Source organism: Conger conger, chromosome 5, assembly GCF_963514075.1.
Source record: "Conger conger chromosome 5, fConCon1.1, whole genome shotgun sequence".
NCBI lineage: Eukaryota > Metazoa > Chordata > Actinopteri > Anguilliformes > Congridae > Conger > Conger conger.
In genome coordinates, this window is record NC_083764.1 from 15,038,839 (window position 1) to 15,064,143 (window position 25,305).

A 25,305-nucleotide genomic window follows, 5' to 3' on the forward strand; every position below is an offset into this window, starting at 1 on the left:
CTGTCAAAACGCCCCTTTTGCTATTGGAACGCCCCTTGCTGTCAAAACGACAAAAAGAAATTCAAGCCATGAAAATGTTAGTGACAGTCATTTCAGCCAATCAGCACTTACCATTCAAAGTTAGTAATGTAATAGGTTGGAACCAGAGGATGACGTTTTTGGGAAGGTAATAAAACTGCTGCGCTGCCTCGCATCTTGGCTTTACACAGTATGGCCGGCGATATTAGCTAGCGCTCGCTCTACGGTATTCTCTGTAAAAGGGAAGACGGTAAATCCAAGAAAACTACACCTAAACTGCAAAAGGACTGTACTAAAATATTAAGTTATAGCAATCAAGCAAGGATTGATAAAGCTGAAAAATAAACAACATATATTTTCTGTTGTTGGTGTCTGTTGTCTCACGATGGAAGAGAACGGTGCACACTTCTTTGAAGGGACCGAGAAGCTGTTGGAGGTGTGGTTCTCCCGACAGGATGAGACCAAAGGAACAGGGGACCTCCGTAACATCCCAAGGTTAGTGATCTTAAATTATGTAGAGGTATCGGCAATGTTTGTGACCCAGGTTGTATTGGGTAGCTTATCGCTTCTAGTTAATGCTATTTTTTTAATTGACCAACCTTAAATAGCTAGCATTAGCCTTAGCGTTCTAGCTACACATTGGTGCCACGCCGTGGCGAACACGCTGTATAAAGGCTAACAAAATAGCTACCGTGGTAATGTTAACGCTAACGTTGACTAGGCAACGCAGCAAAAAACAATATAAGATGCAGGTGCTAGTCCAGCTTGGTAGACCTGGCTAGATAGTACTAACTGGATACGCTAACGTTAGCTCTACAACTTGGCTAGCTACCACATTCGTAGAGACCGTTGACTCATCCATTCGGCTGAAGCTTGTCAGCTATTACTGGGTCGCTTTTGAATTTCTAGCTGTTATGAATATATTTTACTTTATTAGCTACTTAACAATGGCTACGCAATTGTCGGTTATCGGATTGCGTCCCAACGCACAAGTTCGTCACAGCTAGGTGCAGTTTAGGTGCGTAGCTAACGGTTGAATTGGAAAATCTACATATACCCTGCTAATCCATGTTAGCTTGCGAATTTGAGCTCACGCAAACCAACAATACGCCACAGTTACTGTGTACGGATTTGGTCGGTTACCGATTAATCGCCAGTCTGAGCATTGCCAAAACTTTTCACTACGTATTTGTAAATACGTTTTAAGCTTATATTGTCGTATAGATACCCTATATTATAGATTCATTTCGAGTTTGCGACAATTTTCCGTTTGTCTGTCTGCGTGACGCATGTGGCCCAAGCATGTGGTTCTGTATGAACACGGTGCTCTTTCAAGTGCACTTCAAGCTAACTAGCGACTGCCGTCGATGGCACCAGATGAAATGCCGCATTGACAATCAATTACATTTTCACGATTTACTGTCACTGCAGTCCTTGGGAAGTAGATTACTCGGTTACAGTATCTAACAATATGTCTGTTTGCTGCGTATGCTTCTGGTGTTATGTTTAATTTATTCCGCGATACTGATATTAACGCTTGCATATAGCGGACTTGTTCACTTGTTCATTTATTCGTCAAATTGTTGAGAACTATCTTGCTAAAAACAAGCTGTGACTATGAAAAGTAACGTATGACCATAAAAGGAACCACTGTATAATCAGACAAGTAATTTGATATACCACGTGTCATAATTTTGAATTGGACCAGAGCCTGTTTATTGATCCTTTGCAACACTATGTTTCTGCAACTCATTGACTTTGGTTTCGACGAACATGCATTGGCCAAGGAGTTTACGCCAACTATCCAGTTAGCTAAGTGTAGTGTAAGCGTAAGACCGTTAACGTAATTTTCTTGAACTTTAATGACTAGGATAAAATACGTGATACTTCATGTTCTCATCAGGCCACTAGATAATACATGTTCGCTAAATGTCTAACTTACCTACTTGCCTCATCTCCCCATGAGACACGGCAGAAAAAAAGTATTCGCATGTTTTTACTGTCTTCAAAAACTTAAAACGGCCAAGAATTAAGATGTTTTCATAAACATTGATTTAGGTGAAATTGGCCATCGCGAGTTACGATTGATTATGATTGAGCGGGTCACATATGTTTCTTGAGATTAAGACCAGAGACTAATTTCATCTACAGGGTACAATGAATGAATTGCTGGCTCATGGGAGGTTGTCATTTTGCATTTGGGCCTGGCCGGTCACTTGAATTTGCATTGGCACGTGTCATTCTTCCTTTCTTGGCCATTTTGCTCCACCCATACCTTCAATTGGCCAGTAGGTTTCCATAGACAGATAGTGGAGCGACACACTGACTCACCCCCGCTTCCCAAGGCGCTTGTCTTCGACAATAAGGGCACAGACAAAATTGCGGGTACTTCTTAAAGGGACCGCGGCATAAAATAGTGGCTGGACGGCATGTCATTTTCATGCGTTGTGTCAGGCATTACTTAATTTCCTGTGGGCGATATATTTCCACAGTAATGACTGGGATCACCCAATTTAATACAATTTATTTTTATCAGTGTTATTTCAGCAAAGTATTCTATTTTTTGATAAATGCCTTGTTCCCCAAGACAGTGAAAATAAATGATCCAAACTGGAGGAGCTGGTTAAAGCAGTGGTCTCAAACTCGGTGCCATGGAGGGGATGCGTGTATGTGGGTTTTTCTTCCAGCCTCAGATATTCATTATACAATTAGTTCAATTATTTACTGAACTGTAGGTTTGCACTTAATGTATATGAAGTTAAATGTTATTTGCATTGTCTAAATATGGATATAACCGTTATTTATATTCTGTGCTTTAATGCGGTTAAATGCATACAGCTGAATGAGTAATTGTATGTAAGGCAGCATTAATTTCTTGGAATGAAAACCTGCATACACACAGCACCTCTGTGGAAACGAGTTTGAGACCCCTGTGTTAAAGCAAACTGCAACATGCTAAATTCACTGATTATTTAGGACCATGGGATTGCATCAGCATTTTTATGTTGAATAGGATGTTTTTTTGAAGCAGTAGGAAAGCTCTTCAAAAAGAGTTTGACATTTAATTTGCTCATAAATTGTGAAATTGTATTAACTCTGAAATAGTTTCCAGCAGAGGTATATTAAGAATATAAATAAAATGTATGTGGTGAATCGTATTGACTTTTACCTTGCATTTATGTTTCATGGATATCAGAACCTAAGATCAAACCCTGGAAAGGTGTACAGTATGGGAAGTTTAATGAAAATTTCATGGCCTAAACCTGTGATTCCCAACCATTTTCCTGGAGATTTCGACCCCAATATGTCACACCTGATTCTACCAATTAGACTCAACAAGATTTATGATTTATAGCTGTTGAATAAGGTGTAGTAGACCTCCAGGGACAGGGTTGGGAACCCTGGGATATTTAATCTGGCCCTTTAGGCTTGTAGTGCTGTTGGTTTTCATCCTTCCCCTTCAACCTGGGACACCAGGTCAGTTAAATATCGGGCTAATCTGTGGCAGTAATCAACCATTAACTGTCAAATAAAAAGGAAAGACTGGTCTCAAGTACCGAAGTATCCTGGTCTAAACTGCTTTAATAAAAAATATTTTGTCATTGATTGTCCATATGATGAAGAACCTGTGTTTCTGTACTAACAGAGTTGGTTGCAACACAAGTATCATCTGGCTTTTAGTGAGATTTAGATTTAGATTTATTTTTCAGCTTACACAGAATTCTCCCTGTGACATTGCAGTGCTGTCAATTTCTGAAAAATTAAAGCTACAGATGGCAACTTTCTGAACTGTTGCAATATTGTGAAAACATTTTGAATTAATACCATGTTAACTATGTGGTCTCTTGTGAAGTTACTAGCTAAGGGCCATGGTTGCATGGCTGGATGTTTGTCATTTCACAGGGCCAGCATTTGATCCTCTATCTTTGTTTCCCACTGTATTGTTGGGTGAGAATTGGAAGAAAAAATAGCCACCCTATACACGGTGATATCAGTTAACAGGCTGCCGCACATGGACAGTTTCAGCCAATTTAGATGACCAAATATCTCAGAGGGTCTGATGGTTAAAATGGCACTCCTTAATGTGAGATCTCCATCCAGTAAGACTTTTATTTTAGCTGATAACTGAGACTTGGTTGAAAATTGAAGACCAAGGCTTGCTTAATGATCAATGCCCAGCTGGCTATGAATCCATTTGCAAACCTAGGGCCAGTGGGTGAGGGGGGTGACTTGCTGCTGTTCACAGAAGTAATTTAAAGTATAACCCCCTTACTGTGAATGATTCCTTCTCATTTGAAGTTCTTCGGTTTACTATTCATCTTGAAGTTGAACTAGTTCTGTATGCTGTGATCTATTGACCACCAAATCGTAATACTAGCTTGTCTGAAGTCTCTGAATGTCTATCAGTACTATCAGTGTTCGATCAGTATCATCAGTTAATTGTTGTCGGTGATTTTAACTACCGCTTCTGATTTCTTAAATCTTGTATTAACTATACAACATGTCGCGAGCCAAACCCATAAACATGACCATACGTTGGATTTGGTTTTCACTCTTGGATTGGGTTTGCATAATATAGCAATGGAGGAAGTTTTTGTTTCGGATCATCTTAGCATTATTTTTAATGTTCAGATTCCCTCAAACCTATGAAGCAAATCTTCTACTCTCGTATTATAAATTCACAAAGTTTTCATCTAGATATGCCAGTTACAAAGTAAGTTTAGGAGCAACCTCTCTATTGATAAAAGCTGAACATAATTGGAAGACTTGTTCACCCACATGAAGGACTTGCTTATGTCCTATAATAACACAATTAAGGATGCTAAAGCAAAATATTTCTCAACAAATCAGCACAATTCCAGGTTTTTTTATTTAAGACTATATATTACTTTCGGAACCAAGCTAGTTAGTTCGTGCTGTTGCCTCATCTGATGTGGATTGTGAAGTTTCTTTCTTTTTGGTGGAAAGTTTGTATTAGATTTAATAAGAATAGTACTGTGCCTTCTAGTGAACTGCACTGCCCTTTAACCTTAATCTCTTGAATTATTTTACTGCTATGTCCCTGCATGAATTTATGGATACTGTTAGTCTAATTTAAAGTCCTTTTTCAATTCTCTAGATGTTTTACCTACCTGTACAAACAAAAGCTTCATATGGGCAGTAATTGAGAGCTTAAGTTCAGTTTCCCTGTGGGTACTTTTTCTGTGGGTTCCTGTCATGTTGGTTGAAGTAACTGTCCAGATAACATTCCCAACAACTGTGGTTTGATTTCAATGGAAAGTGGCGCAATGTTTTTTACATTTACTAATCAAAATACAAGATTAGTCCTACCATAGTACGCATAGTAAGCTCTGGAACTGGTGCTCCCCTACAGAAAATTAAACATGATATTTGAAGATATTTTATGAATGAAATATGAGTCTCCAAAAGTTTCACCATATTTGATGACATCAGCATGGCATGGAGTAATGGTTGCCATTATATCCCTTCAGGCCACTGTGGACACATTTTGAGTGCTGTTATTATTCCTGCCAAGGGTGTAGCACAGGGTGTCCCTGTTTTTTTGGCTGAGGGAAAAAAAGAAAAAAGAAAAAAAGGCTGCCAGCCATTTGGGAGCTGTTTTAGTTTTAGTTGTACTTTTGAGGTCATTCATCAACGTGTCCAAGGCAGAAGTTGTGCAATGCGACCAGGCTCATTGCCAGTACTTGCATTACATGGACCTTGATGGTCACAGCCACGTCCAGTCGGTCATTGTGACATGCCTCGGATGACTTGGTAATGAGTTTCAGGTTTTTGTACATTGTTAGAAAGTAACACTTTGTGTTTGTGTTTCTTTGTAATTCCAGTACCAATGGTTCTTTTCAGTCTGGCAGGAGCTTACTGATGACTTTTCAGAATTTTCTGCATTCTTAATATAAATGGCTATTTTGCCATTGGATACGTTTAACTATTAAGAAATATAAAAGTTATTTATGGCTTGTTGTTTCTCCCATTTGTTTGTTCAAACAGCTGTTGACCAATCCTGGGTCGTACCATTGCCTTCACATTTCCAGGAAGCTCGCTATAAGCTCGGTGATCAACCTATCCCCTAGTACTGTGCTGATTGTAGGGTATCGAATGGCTGCTGACTCACAAGTGAGTTCATATGAGATGAGCATGCGCTTGAGCTTTGGTGTGTGGGTGTGGTGCACTGAGCAGCGACTCCAAGAGTCAGCAGTTCTGCATTGGGGGTGGAAGGGAAATGGAGGAAGAGGACCGAGGCATTCCAGCATCTGAAATCTCAACACTTTGGGACGTTCCAACAGGGAAAGACCGAAGGTTTACTTGTTATGTTGGAAGTGGACCCAGGGTTCATGAATCCTGGACTGCAGAGAAATAACCTAATTTCCTCTGCTCTGTGATTGAGGCTCTGTCTGTCTCTAAGAGGTGCCTGAGGAGTAAATGGGGACGGGTGGTAGTTCACAGCCTGGGGTAGATTAACGGTTCAGAGAGGTGTTAGAGGATCACAGGAGCTGGACACTTGCCAATGTCCAAGTAAGTCCAAAAGGATTCACAAATATTACTGCCGTTTTCTGTGACCGGGCAGGTCTGAGCTATACGCACGGCCTCCTTAATGAAGAAACTGGCACCCTGCCCAGTGCCCCAGGAGCTGGTTTATTCTGTTGGTCATTCTTTTATCCATTTTCAATCTGCTCATGGAATGTAATCAAATTGTTGGAGTCTTTCACCGAATATGCCACCTGCATGGCCTTGAGTTTTTAGTATGAACAGGTTTTCAGATTATCTACATAAGGGGCTGGATGCTTTTTTTGTAAATCTGTTTTACGAAGATTACGGATTGCGGTCGCCTTCCGCATATGATACGACTGCATTTACAACGATACAATACGACTGCATACCCAGACTACATTTCCTCTAGAGTATTGTTAAATATTATTTTGGTCTCAAGTCCTGGCACAGGAGAAATAGTCAAGTGTATCTTCAGTGCGGTAAACATTGCTTTGTAAATCCGTCTTATCTGCTACAGTGCGTCACTGAAGAATCTTCAAGTGACGTGCAGTCCAGGGCTACATAAATTGGCTGCTTGTTTCCAGACCGTGGTATCAAACAACCTTGTGATTAGTGGGTTAAACCGTTGGGAGTGACGCTCAATGAAAATGAATGAAGTGAGCCATGACACCGTGCGTCAATGTGGCCACTCCCTGGCTTCTGACACCATGCGATCAGAATGTGTGCTCAGATGGGTATCACCTGGACACCAAAAATAGCACCGGTGTCTGTTTCGTGCTGTCGGGGGAGGGGGTGTGCTGACCCTGATGCGTCCCCTGGGAGCTCCGTTGCCAGGCCCACGGGGGTTGGGGGATTGCAGGTTCCCGGTGTCGTTTTTCGCAGAACTCCTCCACCCTGTCCTGGAGTACGCTCAGGGCCCGGGGTTAAGTGCAAAGCCTGACCCTGCGCAGGTCTCTCGCTGTGCCACAGTTAATAAGAGTTCGCTGGGGGCGGTCGTCCGTTCGTTGTGCGGTCGCTGGTTTCCTGTGCGGCTGCTCGCCAGCGAGCATGCGCTGCGAGCACATGTTTTATTCAGGGACGCGGGATTAGGTTTGTGCTCTTGGCTCTATCTCCTTCCTCCTCATTGCTGTTTGCCTCTTCTTAAGGGGTAAGGGCGCGCTGGGGCCTTCAGTGCTCTCAAAACCAGATGCCCTGTAGTGCCGCTAACTGCTGTACCCTCGGGAAACAAAGCCGCCTTTTTGCTTTGTGAGGGTTTTTGTTAGACTTTTTTCTCGAGACGGTGTTACGCTTTTAAGTTGGTTGCAACGTACCTCGCAACCGCTCTGGTGTAAAACACGGACATAAGTGGGTGGGTATGGCATGGCTATTCCTGGAAACCGTCACACACCACACTGTTTAGTGACATTGTGTGGCGCGCACAGGATTTTGCCATCAGTTGTAACCTGTTTTTTTTTTTTTTTTTTTTTTTTTTTGGAAATGTAGTTTCCAAGCTGCCATCCACGGTCTGTCTGGTGCAGTGTCCTTGGCCTGTTCCCTGCCGTGTGCTTTGACTGCTGTGGTCTGCGGTCCGTGGTCCGTGACGGGCTGTGAAAGTGTGTATTCTGCGCGGGCAGTCGTGCAGAACTCACTTCTGTATGGGAATTCGGCTGCATCTCCCTGACACAAATGCGGTCCTTGAGGGGCAAGTGCAGCAGGAGGTAGCCACTAAACAGAAGCTCATGAAGGATCGGCCATGAATCCTGTTTCTGTGGAGAAATAAGCAGGTTATAGCCGTGACGTTAAAGTTAAAAAGATGCCATTTTTATGGCCATATCAGTTTGCCCTTAAATATTAAATTACCCTGGTAGCTACGTTTCAGGTCGGGTCATCCCAAAAGATAACCTTGTGTCATCTGTCAAATGATTAATTGTGTATTGGAAGTAAATGAGTGTAAACCTCTTTTTAACGTTAAATTATTTTGGTTTGCTTAAAGCAGTCTCTGAAGTTTCAGAAATTACAAGCGGGGAAGTGACACAACCAAACCTTCAAAGCAGGATGAAATGCTTTGACCATGTATTCCTGTAATACTATCTCTAGCAACCATATTCCATTTCATGTTGCCACATTGGGGCTGTTCTATTGTTTGGAAGCATTTAAGGATTTGAATGTCTCTGAGCTGTTCTCTGTTCAATGTTGGACTACTTCTTCATGTAGTCATCAAAGGACACATACACAATGGCCAGTGTTTTGCAGGCAAGTGGTGGATGAGAATGCTGAATGGCAAGTCCTGTAATTACCACGTGTTTAGAGGTTCTTGTCCACCTACCGTATTCTCCCAGTGTACCTCAAAGGAAATTGCCCAATCCTAACTGATAATAACCAAAACTTGTCTTTGTGTTTTTCAGGTTTGAGTGGGACAAACTTTTGGAGAATGTGCATTGTTTGATCATTAGTGTGACAAAAACCGACAAGCAGGAAGCTTATATACTCAGGTGAGCATCCTTGTTTTTCCCACTCTCTCAGATTTAAACCGCTCGTCTTTCCCTTTTCCGACAGATTAGAGAGCGAGGATTAGACGTAACTGTAATCCTCTCTGAGACTGCGATCTCTCTTGGGCGAGACAAACCAGGAAGTCTGGGCACATACAATGGTTAGAGCAGGACACCTGACTTTCTGCCAGGGAAGAATATTTCATTGGTTGCCCCCTCAAAACCATGCCAGCTAAAGGATTAGTTTACATATAAAATGCATTGAGTTGCGGCCCAAGTCTTCATGCCCTTTTAAAAGATTTGATTCATTAAGAGGGCTGTTAGAAAGCAGGCCTTGCTGATAACTTGGGGCATGTGACTCAGGGAGATAGCTGGAGTCCTTGGCTCACCCTACTGTATCATTCTGAGTCATCAATCATCAGATTATAGGAATAGTCAGCCTTGGGAGAATCTTGTCCGTTATGATCAGCGACCTTGGGTGACATGGCCCTGACATGCCGAGCCCTTCCTTGCTTATTCTTTTCCTGCATCTTCTCCTCCCGACAGTGAGAGTAGCATGTTTGTCTCCAAGAGACGTTTCATTTTGAAGACATGTGGAACCACCCTCTTACTACAAGCACTGGTGCCTCTGCTGGAATTGGCGAGGGAGTACTGCGGCTTTGACACCATTAAGGTAACCATACGCACATGCACGCTCACACTCAAGTAAAAATTTTATATTGAACTTCATCAGTCTTTTCCACAGACTGATACTTTTGAATCTCTGAAGAAGCTAATGACACAGTTCTGAAAGCATTCTGGTTTTGTTTTTGATAAATTTTTTTTTTTTTTTTTTTTTTACATTTTCCAAGGTTTAAGATTTAGGTACTTGCCATTTACTTTTTCTTGAGCATTGTGTGTGCTTCTTTTGACAAAATGAAACTCAAGTGATGATTCCTTCATTCCTTGATGACTGATTTTTAATTTATTAATTTATTTTATTAATTTATTTTTTCCTTCTCTGCAGAATTTTTTTTATTCCCGCAAGAACTTCATGAAGCCAACCCATCAGGAGTTCCCTCACCGGAACTTCCAGGAGGAAGTGGAATTTCTCAGCGAGATATTCCCAAGTACGTACCCTGCTGTTGTTACCTGCTGTGACTGCTTAAAGCAGCTGTTCTGTCCAATACGGTGGCACACTTCACCTCTTGTGCTCTACATGTCAACATAGTATGTGAACAACAGCCACAGGTTCTGGGACAAACCCCTTTGATTACGTCTTTTCCAGATGGAGCAGCCTATTGCATGGGACGTTTGAATTCTGATTGCTGGTAAGATGTTGCATCAACGACCATGCTCACTGTACTGCACCCCATCCACATGCACACGGCTTAACTGCCCATTTTATTTAAAATGCTAAGGAGATGGTGAGTAGCCGCTGTATGTGTGCTTCGTTGGTTGTTCATTGTGTGTTGTTCCTAGGTACCTGTTTACTCTGGATCTGCCAGAGTTCTGGGAGAACAAGCATGCGGATCAGACGCTGGAAATTCTGATGAGTGACCTTGAGCCAGCGGTTATGGACCAGTTCTACATGAAAGATGGTGTTTCTGCAAATGACGTCACTCGTGTACGGGTCTTTATTTCCGTCATGGTTTATGGCTGTTAAGATATTCCTCAAGATTGTGTTCATTAGTCATGTCACTTTTAAAAGGGGCTTTGCCTGCATCAGTCCTGAGAACAGTTGTGAAGTGTTCATTGTACACATTGTCCGGGGGGCTGAAAGTTCCGTCAGTATAACCGCTGTCTTTAAAGTTTGAACAGCCTTTAGTTTATGGAGCTGTTGCAATAAGCTACTGAATTAAAATGGTGGATGTTTGTATTACCATTCTGCAGCCTAAAAGAAAGACTAAAAATGTGCATCTCTTCCTTCAGATGAGTGGAATACGTGACCTGATTGCAGGTTCTGTGATTGATGCCACAATGTTCAACCCTTGTGGCTATTCTATGAATGGAATGAAAACTGATGTAAGTTGGCCTTTTCCCCTGTACCTTTTCCTCTGAATGTCAGATTTGGTGGCTGTACGAAAGGTTATCAACCTGGTAAAATGTCCTGTTTTGGGGGTTCTCCACAGGGAACTTACTGGACGATCCACATCACCCCAGAGCCAGAGTTCTCCTACGTTAGCTTCGAAACCAACCTGTCTCAGACCTCCTACGATGATCTGGTCAGGAAGGTGGTGGATGTCTTCAAGCCAGGGAAATTTGTGACAACGCTTTTTGTCAATCAGGTATTTCTATTAGTTGATTCTACTGCCTGTCTGATTGATGCACTTTGCCCCATGCCTTTGACCGTATTCCGAGAGGTTACATTTCATACCTTCCCCTTTGTGTTTTGCAGAGCTCCAAGTGTCGCAGTGTCTTTTCTTCCGCCCAGAAACTCGAGGGTTTCAAGCGCCTCGACCGCCAGTTGGCCCAATTCAACGACTACAATTTTGTTTTTACCAGTTACGCCAAGAACCGCCAGCAGAACCAGCAGAGTTGAGCCGCGGAAATGAAGAAGAAGCGTAAAAAGAAAGCGGTCTGTCAGCGGGGCCCCCCTGGCCCCCGGCTCAGCCCTTCAGCCCGCTGTTACCCTTTAGAATTGACCAGCTCTGGTAGTGCCCTCGACCCTAGTTTAACCTCCACTTTGAATCGTACGCATTCTCGTATCTACGACTTAGCTATCTTGCATGAAAGCTCTCTTCTCCGTTTCGATATTCTAGCTCACTCTTGCTGTGATCTTGAAGTGCATGTAGAGGAATTAAACGCGCTCTGTTTGAGGATCTTCGCCCCCGCTCCGCACACCCATCCATGTGGCCCTTTCCTGCAGGTGTCTCCCCTCATTCCCCACAGACAGGGCTTCCGGGCCCACTAGGCCAGAGCCCTGACATGCTCAGATGGGACCGGTCTCTACTGTGCGGTTACCGCACTCAAAACCATTTATAACGGTGAATCTCTAGATTTATAACTCTTATCATTTGTAGATGTGGTCTTCATGCATTTTTGTCGTTTGAGTGCACTTTAATGCCCTCCTTATACATGCACACACACACACACACACACACACACACCTCATTGGCCTTTCATTTGCTGTTCCACTGGCATTGGGATGCCTGTAAACAATGACGGACCCCACACTGTTTTTAGCACTGAATGTAACTGCAATCCCCTACAACTCACTTAGGAATTTTATGAAAACCAATTCTGTGGAAGTGAGCTGTAAAGTTATTGACCGACTGAACTAAGCCACATAATTGTATTTGTGCCCAGCCGATCTGAAGGCGTTCCATGGGTTTTTGAAGCTGTTCACAACACTGAATACAGTATAACACGGTTCACTTGGTCTCTTCTTGGTTCACTTTTTTTCTCCCCAAGCTTTTGATTATTCGTTTGGTTAAGGCAGAAAACTTACCACACCATCAGTTACACAATTTTATTGAATGTTACAAAACTATGAAATGGAATGGCGCTTTCTGGCAACACACGTATCTACCGTGTAAATTTGCACTTTATTATTTCAGCGGACAAGGTTCCTCTATCACTAAAATCTCAGCTCTTCTGCAAGAACCATTTTGGACTGAAATTTCAAGAACGCATGAGCCAGGATATCCAACGAAGCCACAGTTTTATATAGTTTCCCCTCTTTAGCTGTTCCGTGTTTGAATGTTTACAGAATTATGCAGTCTGTTCCCTTTTAGAATGTTTGTGTCCCTGGGGGGAGCGGGGGGGATCGAAGTCTGTGTCTATCGAATGTTACAAATCAAACCTGAGTGGCCCGGTTTGCTGTGGTCGGTCAGCAACACCCTCTGCCAGCCAGCAGGAGGCCCTCTGCCCAGAGCGAGACCGTCCACTGGCCCCAGAACGATGCCTGACACTGTCGCTCCCCCAGGCAGCGGCCCTGAATGGGGAAATAATGAATCGGACACTTTGCTTAGCACAGCGGTTGCCCAGCAAAGCATTTTTCTTTCGCTAAACAATATACACCCTCTCTTTTTTTCCCGCCCTGTACAGAAATCAGTAACCGCACAATAGACGTCCACCCATCTGAGCATGCCAGGGTCACCCCGGATCATTCCACACATAACCGCTGCATATACTGCCGTTTTATTAATTTTATTGTGCGCAGACGTTTCGCAGTGAATTGGTCCAAAATGTGACTCCATTGCAGTTTTTTTTTTGGAGTAGCGTCAATGCCCTTTTGTTCAGTGACGGAAAGATCCTGTCACACCGTGGTGCATGTGACTACTAGTGCTGTATTGCTTGACAGTGTTGTAATGCCGCAGTCAGTTCCTCCTGTGTCAGGTAATCGATGTGCTTAATCTTCCTCTTGGGTTTATTGGCTGTAACTTAGATAAAACTGAGACATCCTGATAATGTATCGTGTTATATTAAATAAGTGGTTGTGCTTCCCTGAGAATTTGGTTGATTTTCATTATACATCCAGTAGTGCTGAAAGCAGGCCCTGAAATATTTGGTTAAGCAAAATAATATGTTCAGGCAGTTGTGGAAGAACTTTTTTTTTCCTTTGGTTTTTCTATTCTGTCATGTTCATGAGACTTCTGCCACAAACTAGATATTAACTAGACTCTGCCATTGGACCTGGAGTCGGCAGGAAGAGTCTGCACTTAAGGCTGGCAGCCCTGGACTGCTTTCAGCACTTTGGTTTTGTACTACTCTGTTTTTGTTTCCTTGTTAGGAGTGACTTGAAGGATGTTTCAGGAAGCTCCTAAAACTCCTCTGAACTGTTGGTGTCATGGGGTATTGCGAACAGGAAAAAATGGTGGTTTCAAAGAGTTCTGACAAAGGAACAGCCAATGTGAAATGTGCTCCCGGATCAAGCTAACCTGATCGTTCAAACGTTTTCCCTCCAGTATGTCTGTTGTAGCTTTTGGAGTGGTGTCCGTTTTGACCAGAAGTATATTTGATCAGGGATCTTTCCTAAATCACACGGCCCTGAAAGAGGTCTGGAGTCCTAGCATTTTAGGAGCAGCAGCATAGATCCATAGACAACATGAATGTGATTGTTTTTTTGTTTTGTTTTTTTGGGGCGGGGGGGTGAAGTCATTCAAACTTTAAATTGGTAAATTAGAAAGTGTCTAAATGAGATGTCTTGTTGAATTGGGTTGGAACATTGCTTTTTATAGAAAAAAAAAAAGACTACCTTTCAGGGGGGAAAAAATGAAAAAAATGGGGTCAAACTTTTCCATTTTATAGTAGGGTTTTTTTAATCTATACAAATTAAGGGATTCAATTCTGCTGCGGACCAACTTTGTTTTACTGTTCTGTTCTTTGTTTTGAACCAGTGTTCCAAACCAATTCATTCTTAAATTGAGATGTTCAATTTTTCCTCTCTCCTCACCCCTCTTCTGCTTTACCCACTAGCTCTGTGTAGCATTTCCTGGGGAAGGGGTATAATATGACTTGTAGGACAATGAGGAAGGGTGCCATTGCAGGATTAAGTATTGGGATGTACTGAAGGGAAAATTTGGTGTTTTAATTCTCTTGCTATTCTTTGGTTGGTCAAGATGTGCTATATATATCTGTACTCTGAGCTTGATGCTTTAATAAAAAAAAAATATTGCTTTCTTTTTTTCCCTGCTTCCTTTCATTGAAATGTGGATTTCAGCAAAATCGCACATATGAACTGCCTGCCTGAACTTCCATATGAGCTGAAGCTAATCCAGCAAATGTTTTAAATTGAATGCAGGAAATTTCATCACTAGTGCAATTCCATTCAAAAAGTGTCCTCAAGGTATCCTTATGTGACTCCTTGCATGCTTGGAAAATATTGCCCATTGCATTCAGTAGTTAGCACTTCATAAATCTAACTTTAATTGAACTTACCCAAATTATTCATGGGAATGTATTTACACAAGGGGAGCCAGCTATTGAAAAGAAAATTGTTTTTCCATACATGCCAACTGTCAGCTCAGTACCTGGTTGCATATGTGTACTGCTTATGCAATGTATATACTGCAGTACATCTGAGTTTCACAGTTTTGCCAATTCTGCTATAGTGTGTGCATTTCAAAAGACTAATGCAAATGAAAGGGAAGTACGGTTTACTCCCATATTTGCTTGCGTCCATTGAAAGTCTTCCTTTGCTGAACTTGGGTAAAGATTGGTGCAAATGAAACCTTTCTGTATCCAGAAAGAGGGCTTTGAATGTGCCTCATGTGCCTACACTTGTGTATACAATGTGGTATGTGAATGATAAAAATGGATAAACTTGTCAAGTCAAGGTTATGGGCTCAGTCATTACCCCACATGGAATCCGATGCAACGGCCTTGCATGATGGAATCGCTACGTCTAAGAGATTGGGTTTCATCTCGGTCTGCCCTCTTGCTCACCATTGTAAACATTTCACAGTAATGTAATTTCCAGAATCATCTGGAATCTGATTATCTTAACATCCATTAGTTATGAAGTAATTTAAATTCAATAAAGGTCACAAGTGAACCACCTTCTGCTGGCAGGAAACCAGCACGTTACATTTCATGTAATGCAGGGGTGTCCAGTCTTACCCAGAAAGGGCCGGTGTGTGTGCAGGTTGTTGTTTTAGCGCAGGGCTAAGACAGCTGATTCTACTCCTCAAGGTCTTGATTAAAGACCACGATTAGTTCATTAGTATAATCAGGTGTGTTTCTGCTGGGTTAAAACAAAAACCTGCACCCACGGCCCTTTTAGGATAAGATTGGACACCACTGATGTAATGAGTATTTGGTCACAAATCAGAAAACTTACATTTATCTATAGGAATGAGAATCTCTCATCTATAAGGCCCACTTTACTACAGTCACTGGTTAATGCTAAGTTTCAGTACTAATTTGATGATGACATCAAGATGATGCCAACAAACTATCTTGGAATGCCTTTTTGTATTTAAAAATATTTCATACCTTGCAAATGTAGCTACTCAAACCCCAGCAAAGGAAAATAAAGAATTATAAAAAGAAGGAAAATGAAATACAATGAATAATCATGAACAGAATTATACTTTCTTTAGTTACTTTAGTTTAAATGCACAACTGAGATCATCCCACCCAACCCCATGTGAACCACGTACCTAACACATGGAATGGCAGTCACAGACAAAACTCTTGTACTGATGCACTGGAAAGAGAATCCTTACTTCATAGCCTGGAGCTCCTCCCTGTCCTAAAGCAGCAAGAATAAATCTCACAAGATTATTAACATAAAATATTAAATTCAGGTCGCATCAGCATACGAGTGAGTAATTGGAAAAGAGCAAAGTCAGCGATCCTGTTCACCCGCTGCGCAATCAACATCAGTTACCTCAGCATGAAGACACAGGACAACACTGTTCAAATCAAACATGGCTTGTTTGGTAAATGGCAGGCATTTATATAGCGCCTTTATCCAAAGTGCTGTACAATTGATGCTTCTCCATTCACCCATTCATACACACACTCGCACACTGACAGCGATTGGCTGCCATGCAAGGCCCCGACCAGCTTGTCAGGAGCATTTTGGGGTTAGGTCCCTGTCTTGCTCAGGGACACTTCGACACAGCCCGGGCGGGGGATCGAACCGGCAACCCTCCAACTGCCAGACGACTGCTCTTACTGCCTGAGCTATGTCACCCCTGGTGTTTGTCATTTGTGTCATCCAACATCTCGCCGTGATGTAAATGTTCTTCTGTATGTCTGTCTACATATATATATATATATATATACAGTACTGTGCAGAAGTCTTAGGCGCCCTAGACTTTATTATATATATATGTTTATTTTTGTGTGTGTGTGTTAATATAAAATAACACATTTGAGATATATTCATTCCAAATATTCATTTTCCAAAAGATTTAATTTCACAGAGACATTTTAGTATTTAATTTTAAAAAAAGTAATATATTACTGTAAGCAATTGACTACTTTTTTACATAAAAACTTGATCAAGGCTTTCTGAGATCAGAAGCAAGGAGGCAACCAAAGAACTATGGCAAGTTCTCCCCATATATATATATATATGCTCTAACATGAGAGGGAAATGGATAAATGAAATGTTCACCCTAAATACAGTTGTTGGGCTGTTGCTATATGGCCAACAGCAGCATGAAGGTAACAAAAATATGAAACTGATCAAATTCAGAACTGAGGTGGCTCAATAGGCTCTTAATTGGGTTGTCAAACATGTGCGGTTCATTTCTTTCATAGGCAAATTTTTTTTCCCCTTAAATTTAACACAATCCAGGTTTGGCTCATTATCATTTGCTCTGTCTTTGAACTCTTAATTATCTAGCAAATTGTTAATTTTATTAGCCATTTGTTCACATCTTCACCACTTAGGAGTCTATTGAGTCACCTCAAATTCTGGGAATGCAATTGTGGTTGGAATGAAAACCAGCATACACAGGGGTCCCCCAGGACTGAAGTTGAATAACCCTGTCTTAAAGAGAAAAATAGGAGTATGAAAAAGAAGATTTTTGGCATATCTAGTCCAGACAATCTGTTACTATCTTTTTTTTTTTTTTCTATTTTGGACTCAAATAAAATGGTACTACTCTTCAATTCCATTTTCATTCTTCATACTTGTTATTTAACATAAAATAGTGTGCATAAAATAGTATTTAAACTTGGACATACTGTGGCCATTTTACCTAAACAGTCTGGTGCTGCTTCCCCTGAATGATACTAAACCTGTACTTTTCATGGAAATCAAACAATGTAAATGTAAACACACTTTGAGTTAGTAACCTGGTATCAATGGGGAGGCCAACTCAACATCAATGCCTTACTCATCTTAAAATCATCCTTCCATATCCATACTATTGGCACTAGCCAATTTGCAATATCATGTCATTCTGCAAGTCTAAAACAACTGTCATGAGTCTCAACGAAGACCACAAAGCAATTGTGTTTAGGTCGAAATCAGCAGGCCACTGATTTTTTACTGCATTTTACTGCATAGCCTGCTGTATGTATAAAACCTCTTACCAACCTGTTTTCAAGGAAGGAATTGTAGACAAAGAGTTGGCCTCTGAAGACATCTAGTGGTTCTTTCATATAGTACACAACATGAGACAGAATATGTTGCCCATCAGCTACTTTAATGTCAATTAACATTATGATGTAAGGATATAAACGGACTTGGCACTGCATGCGTACGCTTTGGCTTTATGGCTATTTCATGTTGTTGTTGGAGGTATTCGCCAATGACAGGCATTTAGAATGAGATATCACCAGCCATGATAAAACAAAGTGTCAAGAAACGCGACCATTATTTGCTGAGAAAAACACCAGCTCAGGTCACCTACGTTGCGTTTTTACTGTATTCGCCTACTATACTATAGGTATATCCGAATGATATGTTACGTGATCCTAAATCCTAGATCTTAAACATAGATGAATATCCCCACAATACGTCTGAATCCACTAAAATTGTGCCATCGAAACGTGGCTACTGGAATTTAATGTACCGTAGGTTATAACGAGGTGCTGATTGGGTTTTAGCGCGCCAAAAAAAAAATCCTGGGATGCACGAGCGAAAGCAAACCTTTTCGTGAGCTAGAAAGCGCGCATTTCAGCAATTTGTGGTGTGTGCGCAATATCTTTTATTTTACACCATCTTTAATCAAATAGCCTGAAGACATAAGCGCTATTGCGGAAGTGATGTGGAACAATTGTGGAAATACGTCATCCGATTTCCTGTTAGGTCTTCCGTAGAAAACTCACGTGGAATTCAACGGATAAAGTTGAATCTGTATCGCAACACACAGCTATCAAAATGACACAAAGGGACGGAATTGTGTAAGTTTGAATACTACATTCTAATGAGTCAGTGTTTAGATGGCTATTTGTTCAAAGGTAATTGATGTTTTAAAGCCACATGATAGCTATGCGTTAGCTAGCTTGATTAGCAGACGTCCAAACAGTAACTAGGCTAACTTATACATGAACGTGATACTTGCTGTAAATAATGTGCGTTTTCTTTAAGTGTCAGACACTTACCACAATTAGCCACCTCTAATTAACATGCATACGGCTAATGATTGCGGGAAAAAAAAAAAATTCTTGGCATGGAGCTAGCATGGTAGCTGTCTAACTAAAGTAGGGAACGTTGACACCAGCTGCATTAAGCACTTCATTCATTTTCATTTACTGCACCTTTTTCTTAAGCATTTTCATTTTAAATATCTGTATCTGATGCATTGCTTCTTTTTTCCTTCATAGAAAACCGAAAACCAAACGGTCCAAAAGATTTCTTCAAAGCAGGGAAGCCAAACTAATAGAAAATGTTAAAAATGCGATGATAATGAAGGGTGGAAACACAAGTGAAACGGTCACACAAGCCCTGAAGGATATTGTAAGTGTCACTTTTCTTGCCCTGATATTCAGTCGAAACGACTAAGTATCTAGTTGAGCAAATTGAATCAAAGGCCCTGTGTAACCACTTTTTTGTCCGCGTTTATCATGCAACAAGATAAATATATATGTATAAATATGATTCTGTTTCATTTAAAATATATTGTCCTAGTTCCTGTTCCTTTCAAATGTAAATTTTTAATGTTTTTTTAATATGTACAGTAGAAATATGTTTTTGTTGTTGTAGTGTATATAGTATATATATATCAATATTTTTGGCTTGCATACTGTTCGTAATTAAGAAATAAAGCTTGCTTTTGTTTGTCACCTAATCCTAAATACAAATGTTGATCACAATGTTGATCCTGACTTCCAGAAAAAGAGGCAATTCTCATTCATTCTATTGCATTTTTTTCATAGTATGCCCTGAAGAAACCAAATGCTGTTATGTACAAAAAGTAAGTAGCCAAACTTGGTAAATTAGTATTTTTAAATGACTATTTCCTTGGTGATGATGGAACATCCAAACAAGTGCTGTTTGATTAAATGCATTTCTACATACTAACAATACAATAAAAACGTGTATATTGTCTAAATTGGCTGAACATTGCCATTTTAGTAAGATTTGCTTTTACAAAACAATTTTAGTAAAAGCAAATCTGATTACCTAATCACATATAATTTAGAATGTCAATGAGTCTTTTTGAGGAAAATATCCTTTGCATGCAGAGATGGTCATTTCAGGTAGTTTTGTCTGCCAACATAGAATGGTTCATTTAAAGGAGGAATCTGTCTTGCAGGAAAAATATAACGCGGCCATTTGAAGATCAAACGTCATTGGTGAGTACCCAGCCAGTAATGAGAACGCTACTTGTGCTTCCGAAATATTAAAAGTTTCTTATGGGCTAAATGGTACCAAAAGGTCCTAATAAATTGTTATTTTTGTCATTTTGGTATTTATGGTTATCGTTCACATGACCAGCACCATTAATTTGAACTTGGGTGATTGGCATGTTTTAGGGCTTTAGTTATCACTCTGTTTCCCTGAGGATATTATCCAAGTTGTGACACTGTAGTGTTGTTTAAAGTAATGGTCTTTTGCATGTCATGTGGTAGGTCTTTTGACGGGTTGCATATCTGGATTTGTGCACATGTTGACATCTATACGCTGCTTAATACAAAGTAATGAACAAGTGACGATGTTGTGTTAATGTCCTGTTTTGTCATGTTCAAGTTAAAGAAACTGTATCTATTGTACCTTCCTCCAGGAATTCTTTTCCAAGAAATCCGATTGCTCTTTGTTTTTATTCGGCTCCCACAACAAGAAACGACCAAACAACCTAGTTTTTGGTAAGAATAGGTCTACTAATAATAAAATATTATATGTACTGGGTACTGCAAATTGTACCTTTTTTTTCTTTTTTAAGCTGATCATGTTTTTAATTTTTAATTTCATATTTCAGGTCGCATGTTTGATTTCCATGTATTGGATATGATTGAGCTTGGCATTGAGAAATTTGCTTCTCTTCAGGAAATCAAGGTAACATTACAACCAACACTCGAGTGTTGTATGCTGGAGTTGAAATGTGAAATGTGCACACAATTTCAGAGCTGAGAAAAGGATGGATGTTGCCTATATTTGACACACATCCCATATTCCTACTTGCCACGACTGTGTCCATACAAATTGTTTGGAGTAACAGTGAGTGGTTCAAAGTGTTGTTTTTTTCCACATCAAATTCAAAATAACAAAAACTGCAGAAGTGTGTATTTACTCTAAAGGGACACAAGAACACAATGTTAAGCTAATCAAACTTTACAACTGCCACAAAAAGGTTAATGAAGGAATGGGTAAATAAGTGGGAACATGTTTGCTTATGGTTGCACAGTTTTATCTGTTTTTCAGAAATTGTCTTGTTCTTGAATTAATCTAGAAGAGCACGTGCCCAGAAGGTACCAAGCCACTGTTGGTGTTCGCTGGGGAGGCCTTTGACACTGATAACGAGTACAAGCGTCTGCGGAGTGTTCTCACAGGTACTGCATCCACATATTCACTGATGTCATTGACGCATAACCTCCTGTCCTGCCAAATTTTGTGAACGGCCTTCCAACAGGCCATAGTGGAATGAAGGCTCTCAATTTGGTTGACATGCCCCGTGACTTCTGCCGCACATTCCAAACAAATAGAGGTTACAGGACACCTTCCCTTGAGCTTTGTGCACAGCTCTGAGTGCATGGTTTACCCTGCATTTGTCAGTTCCATGGAAATATCCCTGATTCATGTCTGTCAAAAGTGAATGTGGTAACACTTGCCAATTCAAGTAACCGTATTGTAATGAACTAATGTTGACTAGCAACTGAAGTCAATCTGTGCCGCTTTATGTATTTGTGCATCATTCATTCATGTTAACAACTTCATTGGTTCATGCCGGGTAATCTTTAGGTTTATGCATTTCTTTAAATGGTTAGTGCATTTGTATCTCAATTAATGTTAACAACTAATAATTACAATCATGTACCATATTGTAAAGTGTGGCCAGAAATGCAGGTGAGTTTTCAGAACATCTTCCATTGAGCTCAGTGCATAGCGCCGTGTGCATTGTTTACCCTGTGTTTGTCAGTTCAATAAAAACAGCTTGTCCCAGAGTGTGTGTGTGTGCGTGCCTGTAAGCCCATGTGATGTGGGCTTTTGACACACCTCTGCTCTCCCTCTGTCAGACTTCTTCAGAGGGCCGAATGTAACTTCCGTGCGCCTGGCTGGCCTGGAGCACCTGCTGCACTTCACTGCTCTCGAGGGGAAGATCTACATGCGCAGTTACAAGTACGGCCTTCCGTCTGTCTGCCCCGTACTGCCCTGCGAATGCTGGCATGACGCATGCTTTTCATAGCCCCAGCACGTGAAGTATTCATGCATAAAATATCCACTTGTCAGTGCCGTAGCTAGGAGTAGAACCGGTATTTTAATGTAAAACGTGTTACTTTTCTATATGCTATGGTATTTGGGTGCTGTGTGACTAATATTGGCTGTGGTTGACAGATTGGGTACTGAGTGATATTTTGCTATTGGTGGTGAGAATCTAGGTTGTATTCAGGTTTCATCCCTGGCCAGTATATTAGTTTTCCAACTGTATTTCTCAAGTAGTATTCCTAAATCTTTTTAGCATTGAAAACCCAGGGAGTTGCATGGGTGCATGTGTAAGTTAGCTGGTAATCGAGACTGCAGACAGTCAGGAAGGGACAAATACTACTAGCCTCCTTCCCTTACACGTACACAGCACCATCCTGTGACACACATAATCATTGACGTGTACAATAGACTGTCACCCTGCCTGGACTTTGGAAGATGTCAGTGATTGTCAGACCTTCCATTTACCAACAACCACCAAGTACTGGGTTGTGGAACCACTTCCTTACTTACTACACTTACTTAATGCATGATAGTCAATTTATATTTATATTGTTTGCGCACAGAGGACTTAGAATGCATAATTAGAAGCTTCCAATCTTTACATGGTCGATCAGTTACTCTGGGAACCCTAAGATTCTGTTTTGTGTGACAATTACTCTTTGCAATTGTCTTGATACATAATTAACTCTGTCCACTTTCCTACACTTCTGCAATTGTGCCTCATTAGTTCTCACATATGATACCGGATACACAGTCTTGCTCTTTGTTTGGAGCAGAGTTCTTCTGAAGAAATCGGGGTGTCGGACACCGAGGATTGAGCTGGAGGAGATGGGCCCATCATTTGATTTCACCCTGAGGAGAACACACCTTGCCTCTGACGACCTGTGCAAGGCTGCACACCGGCAACCCAAGGCCCTGAAGGTATACAATTACAGTAAACCGTGAGGAGAAATGTGCTAAATGAGTCCATTGCACTGTCTGGGATTTTTTTCTACAGCACTGTGTATGTCACTTATGCTGTAGAATCTCAAGAAAATCCTGATTGGCTTGGGGGAACATGGTATTTTGATCTGTTACCAGCATTATTAAGTGGGAAGTGGGAAAGAATAATTTAAAAACAGAAACGCATAATCTGAAGATGACATTATTCTCTTGAATTTGTGGGGTCATGCAAGACCTGTAATCACTAAGGTACAGTACTCAAATTGAGACCAAAGGAGTAAGCGGTAAATGTTTTTCTGATAAATCAGCCAAATTTGGTTGGTTTATTGAGGTCAGCATTGACTTCAGTCAGCAATCTCACAGGGTGATGCATGATTTGTCTTAATGTGCATCATGTCAAATGGTGGGGAACGCCAAACTGTCATTTCTGTTCTCAACCCCTGACCACACATGACCCAGTAGATACAGTACTAACAAAACAAATGATTTTTCCCTTTTTCCATCACGCTCATTTAATGTTAATAAATGCCATATAATGCAAGCATGCATTCCAATTCACAATCATGAACAATGTAACAAATGTTCCAAAGACTGCTAATTTTCTGTTGTCAACACTGCATAGTGAGTCATAAAACCTTTAAGTGATTTCAATGATTCATTTTTACTTTACCTCCCATACCTCACATTTATTGTACCTGAAACTTTGTACTCATATTTGTACTTCATTTATACATTGCATAATAAAATGTTTGATAGATTTTTCTGATTATCATATACAAAGAGTTACATTTCTGTAATTTCTTTGTCCCAGCCTAAGAAGAAGAAGAACATTTCCCATGATGCCTTTGGCACCAAGCTTGGACGACTGCACATGCAGAAGCAGAACCTGGCGAAGCTGCAGACACGCAAGATGAAGGGTCTGAGGAAGAGAAAAGGGGATATTGTTGAGGGAGAGGAGGAGGCGTCTCTGAAAAAAACCAAAACGGATGAGTGAAGGCAGATCAGGCCTCCATATTTGGTCGGTTTGATGAAGTCTTTACAAAAATGCTGCATATTTGACTGTGAAATGTGGTACTTCTGGTAGAATCAGTCTTTCAGATTTCTCATTAATTCGTTGTAACGGTCTGAGCATTGATTTTCACTTATTTTGATCATATCCTTGTAGATTTGGTGCATGAGTTGCTCAATCAATTTCATACTTTCCACTCAAGTCCCAAACGCTTTAAAAAAATGTTTTAAAGTGCTCAGCCATCCTCAAACGGACAACCAATAAATTGCACTGCAATGGTTGCATTAGCAATAAATTGCCGAATAGCTACTGGTTAATAACCAAGTTAATCAAACACTGTCTGAATGATAAATGTACGTGTAAGCATGTATAGATTTTAATCGTATATTCCCCTAAATATAACGAGTGTATCAGAATTGTGTTTTATTGGAATACCTAAAACATTGTATTCGCAATGTATTTTTTGATGCAGGAATATCGGAATATGACGATGTGTAATTGCACGCGCTGATGTGCGTCCACGGTATGCTGAATGTCTGTCACTCATTGAATTGCACTGCAAAAACACAAATTTGCTCATTGGTGCTAATGTTGCCATTGTTTTACGAACACGAACATACACTAGAGGTCGCTAAAATCACATCAAGCAAAGGGCCGACCACCTACAGATGTTCTAACGCAGCTAACCTGTGCTAGCCTAATGTACCATACGTTTCGACAGGCTCTATATGGACACATTCAATTCCGTCCAAAGCCCATAATTCGAACAGTTGGCTGTGTAACCTATAGAGTGGACTGAGCTTGACCTTCGGTTCGGAGTCAAATTTTGAACAGCTGCCGAATGTCATTGAAATAATAGACTTCACAAATATTTCGTTAACTAGAACTAGAAAATTCACAAATTAGCTCTGTGCAACAAGTTCCTGGAATAAACATCCTTTCATCAGATTCAAGTTAACATCAACTTATCAATGTTCCATTTTCATAAACGCCATATAGAATGCTAAAATCAGGGAAAATGCAATATTTCCCTTTATTAATGATACAGACAATGATGTATATTTCATTAAGTTTGAACATATAAATGTAACGTTAAGTCAAAAGAC

The 25,305-nt window shown here is 40.7% G+C and overlaps 2 protein-coding genes across 3 annotated transcripts; both read left to right on the forward strand.

Annotated features, from left to right (window-relative positions):
• The first annotated feature begins 207 nt into the window (after positions 1-207).
• amd1 (adenosylmethionine decarboxylase 1) lies at positions 208-14,600 on the forward strand. Of its 2 annotated transcripts, none has more exons than XM_061242896.1 (9): positions 208-513; positions 8,913-8,999; positions 9,543-9,669; positions 10,003-10,105; positions 10,264-10,306; positions 10,458-10,602; positions 10,908-11,000; positions 11,108-11,263; positions 11,374-14,600. In XM_061242896.1, the coding sequence occupies exons 1-9, from the start codon at positions 404-406 to the stop codon at positions 11,515-11,517; spliced, it is 1,008 nt and encodes a 335-aa protein (XP_061098880.1). In that variant the 5' UTR covers positions 208-403; the 3' UTR covers positions 11,518-14,600. The 2 variants fall into 2 exon arrangements, with proteins under 2 accessions (XP_061098880.1, XP_061098881.1); XM_061242897.1 differs by lacking the exon at positions 208-513 and adding an exon at positions 6,531-6,552.
• A 4,049-nt stretch (positions 14,601-18,649) lies between these two features.
• rpf2 (ribosome production factor 2 homolog) lies at positions 18,650-24,770 on the forward strand. Its single transcript, XM_061241420.1, has 10 exons — positions 18,650-18,785; positions 19,209-19,341; positions 19,761-19,798; positions 20,141-20,180; positions 20,609-20,690; positions 20,804-20,880; positions 21,275-21,374; positions 22,059-22,161; positions 23,025-23,169; positions 24,002-24,770. The coding sequence occupies exons 1-10, from the start codon at positions 18,763-18,765 to the stop codon at positions 24,182-24,184; spliced, it is 924 nt and encodes a 307-aa protein (XP_061097404.1). The 5' UTR covers positions 18,650-18,762; the 3' UTR covers positions 24,185-24,770.
• The last annotated feature ends 535 nt before the right edge of the window (positions 24,771-25,305 follow it).